The sequence below is a fragment of the Lactuca saligna genome, chromosome 1 (assembly GCF_052625555.1).
Source record: "Lactuca saligna cultivar CGN05327 chromosome 1, ASM5262555v1, whole genome shotgun sequence".
In the NCBI taxonomy this organism is placed as follows: domain Eukaryota; kingdom Viridiplantae; phylum Streptophyta; class Magnoliopsida; order Asterales; family Asteraceae; genus Lactuca; species Lactuca saligna.
Genome location: NC_136417.1, coordinates 27,124,367 through 27,128,459, shown reverse-complemented (window position 1 = coordinate 27,128,459; position 4,093 = coordinate 27,124,367). Strand labels below are relative to the sequence as shown.

The following is a 4,093-nucleotide window of genomic DNA, read 5'->3' as shown; positions in this document are numbered from 1 at the left end:
TCTTGGTTCTAAATTATTTCAGATTCTTGTAATGGTTATGCGTATTTTTTTTTTTTAATAAAAGTGATATTATAAGTAATTAGGCTACCAAAATTTTCAACAATGAACGTATATTTAAAAACACAAAAGATCATATCTCCTTAGTCCTTACATATATATTATTCATATGGTGATCGGCATTTAGTAAGAGTATGCTAGTAACATACACATTGACATGTGGGAGCATTAGAAGTGATTCCAAGAGAAACAACATGGGATAAGTGAATCACTTGAACTTTTTATGAGATTTGAACGATTTCTTAAGTTTGTGAGCTTCACATGGGATGAGTGAATCACTTGAACTTGTTATGAGATTTGAACGATTTCTTTAGTTTGTGAGCTTCTGTTGGTAACTTAACATTGGTGGCTAATCCTAGTACTTCAAGAAACCTTATCATATACCAACAAAAATCAATTTGCCACCATTCTAAACCATGTCGAGCTGAGAATTCAAATGCATGATGATTGTTATGCCATCCTTCTCCGAAGGTAACCATCGCCACCCACCTATATATATATAATACATATTAAATATTTCCAAAACAAATAAAATTGTACACATTGATATTGTGAAGTTTAAGTGCATACCAATTATTCTTAGACAAATCACCGGTGTCCCAAGTTTGATTTCCCCATGTGTGACAAGCTGAGTTCACTAGAAATGTCGCATGGTAACCCCACGTCGCTGTAAAACCCTACATATATATGTTCACTTACGTCGACATTTTCTAAATGAATTTGAATAATATTTAAGCAACGTCTTACCAGACCCCAAACAAGGTAGCTAAATCCACCAAAAGCATAAATGAGGGCCCCATATATAGCTGTATGCAATACATAAGTTCTTCGCATGAACCTATAGAATACTTGACTCTTTAAATCCTCCACGTTATTACGTTCTTTATACTGCAAATTAAACGTGTGACGCAATGGATAATTAGCTAAAGAAGCTTTCTTTTCATAATATAAACATAGAAAGTATATATACCTTCTCAAAAATGTAGCCACTATCAAAGATCCATCCCATATGGCTAAACCAAAACCCAAACGTGGGAGAGTGTGGATCTTTCTCGGTTTCGACAAATTGATGGTGATATCTATGAATGCTGACCCAATATATTGGATCCCTCTATAAATACAAATAAACTTTATGATCTCCATTTGAATAATTAAAGAGTACATGTGTGAAAGATTATAAAAACGAACCTGGCAAGATAGGACTCCAAGATAAGCAAACGTGTACTCAAGCCACTTAGGTAGATTAAAACTACGGTGTGCAAGATGACGATGATAACAAAGGGTTACACCAAAAATCCCACACAACACCCAAATGGAAAATGCAAAACAGAAAGCACCCCAAGTAAACGTAAATGGTGCAAAAAGTGCAAGTAAGTGAAGGGATAAAATCCAAAGACCAACTTGAATGTCAACGGTCCTCCATTTACGTCCCCAGAAGAGGTTTCGCTTCCTTGTGACCTTCACATCGGAAAACGTTATCTTTCCATAATCCGACTCTGTTACAGTATTGGAAACTGTGACCAGATTTTTCATTCTTGAATGGTGAAATATAGAAATGGGTGTAGGATTTGTGGTCTGATAAAGGTAGGAAGCTAGCGCAAATATATATACAGGGAAACCTCGGTTCATGAGGTATGGATAGTGTTGTTGAATACTTGAATGCATCTAATGACGTACAGTTGAGTTGTAGTTCCCAACGTAGGCATATCAACTTCAAAAATATATAGTAAACAATAATACTTTAAAATATAAATACCAAAACAAGATCAATACAATTATGAATTTTCACACCGACTGAACCAATCCATTTTACTATTCGACACTGACTATTGATTCATAGATAGGATACAATATCTGTATTTCGCATAAAGTCCTACTATACCATGTAACCGATTATTTTAAAAGCCTTTTTGTTTGGAAATGGCAAGGATGCTCTTAAGCTCTACTAAAGACGAAGAGACGAATAGTGGGTTCCCTCGTTAATTATATATTTAGAAAGCATCTAGTTACTCATTTGTGTTTATATTCCTTGATTTTTGTTTCCTAATAAAAATAGATTGGTGAGATATCATAGAAGTTTGCCTATGGGAAATAATATTAGATATATCATTGATTATATTTAATATTTTTATTTATGTATTTCACAAAATTTTAAATTTGATCAAATTGTAAGACACGGGTTCTTTATGTATTACATTACTAATTCAAGTAGAACATCGACAAAAAGTCATATATATATATATATATATATATATATATATATATATATATATATATATATATATATATATATATATATATATATATATATATATATATATATATATATATATATGTTTAGGTTCATTTGAGACCATTCTAATTTTGTGAGACCGTGAGACCAAATCTAAAAATAATTTTAAAATGCAAAATAAATGAAAAAACCCAAAAATTCTTTTTTTAAATATTATTTTCGGAACTTGAATTAACTAAAAAAAATATTAAAAAAATAAAAAATAAAATAAAAAAAATTCCGTTTTTTTTTGAAAAATACGTGAAATATTCTAAATAGAATATTACACTGACATATTCTAAAAAATAATTTTAAAATGCAAAATAAATGGAAAAATCTAAAAATTCTTTTTTTACATATTATTTTCGGAACTTGAATTAACTAAAAAAAATAAAAAAAAAATTCTATTTTTTTTGAAAAATACGTGAAATATTCTAAATAGAATATTACATTGTATATATTCTAAAAATAATTTTAAAATGCAAAATAAATGGAAAAATCAAAAAATTCTTTTTTTAAATATTATTTTCAGAACATGAATTAACTAAAAAAAATATAAAAAAATGCATCTCACGGTCTCACAAAATATAGGTGGTCTCAAATGAACCTAACCCTATATATATATATATATATATATATATATATATATATATATATATATATATATATATGTATATATATATATATATGTATATATATATATATATATATATATATATATATATATATATATATATATGCAAATGCCCGCGCGTTACGCAGAAACACCTATATAGTTAAAGAGCTTACAAATATATGATTTTTTTAATATAACAATAACGTTATTGTTAAATTTGATATAATAATTTATATATACTAAATTGATATAATATATTGATTATTTTGAATTATATGATAATATATACATTTATTATAACTTCATAATCTCAATCGTGTTAATGATTTCTACCCGCGAGTGACACATGAATAAAATTAAATATAATATATGATTTGATATTATATATAGTTGTTTTTATTGTTAATTAATTTTTTAAAATTTATTTGTTTAATGTTTTAATTTCTATCATTATAATTATTTAAAACATCAAACATTGTTTTTTTTATTTTAAAGCTAAAAATATAATCATTTATATATAATTGTTTTTAACTATTGTTATTGTACTTATTTGAAAACTATTAACTATTATAAAAAAATATTTAAGAAATATTTTAATTAAATTGAAATTACAATTTAGTTTTTGCTTTTATCACTACAATTTATCACTTTTAACTATTTACAAAATATTCTTTAGTTTTTTTAAATGGAACTGAAATTTATATTTTAGTTTATATTGTAATGCACAGAAACACCTATATAGTTGAAGTCTTTACAAATATATATATATATATATATATATATATATATATATATATATATATATATATATATATATATATATTTTAAAATAGAACACTAACATTGTTGTTAAATTTGATATAAATAATTTGTATATTAATTTGATATAATATATTGATTATTTTGAATTATATGATAATATATAAATCTATTATAACGTCATAATCCCAATCATTTGAATGATTTCTACTCGCGAGTTACACATCAATAAAATTAAATATTATATATGGGTTAATATTATTTATAGTTATTATTTTTAACTAATTTTTTAAATTTTATTTGCTTATTGTTTTGATTTCTATCATTATAATTATTTAAAACATCAAACACTATTTTTTAATTTTAAAGGTAACAACATAATCATTTAT

The 4,093-nt window shown here is 25.4% G+C and overlaps 1 protein-coding gene across 1 annotated transcript; it reads right to left on the bottom strand.

Moving 5' to 3' along the window:
• Positions 1-332: 332 nt before the first annotated feature.
• On the bottom strand, positions 333-1,590 carry LOC145004038 (palmitoyl-monogalactosyldiacylglycerol delta-7 desaturase, chloroplastic-like). The gene is made up of 5 exons (XM_078962941.1): positions 1,246-1,590; positions 1,028-1,168; positions 805-945; positions 628-734; positions 333-546 (listed from the first exon to the last, which is right to left on the bottom strand). Exons 1-5 carry the CDS (start codon positions 1,588-1,590, stop codon positions 333-335), a joined length of 948 nt encoding a protein of 315 aa, XP_078819067.1.
• Positions 1,591-4,093: the final 2,503 nt, after the last annotated feature.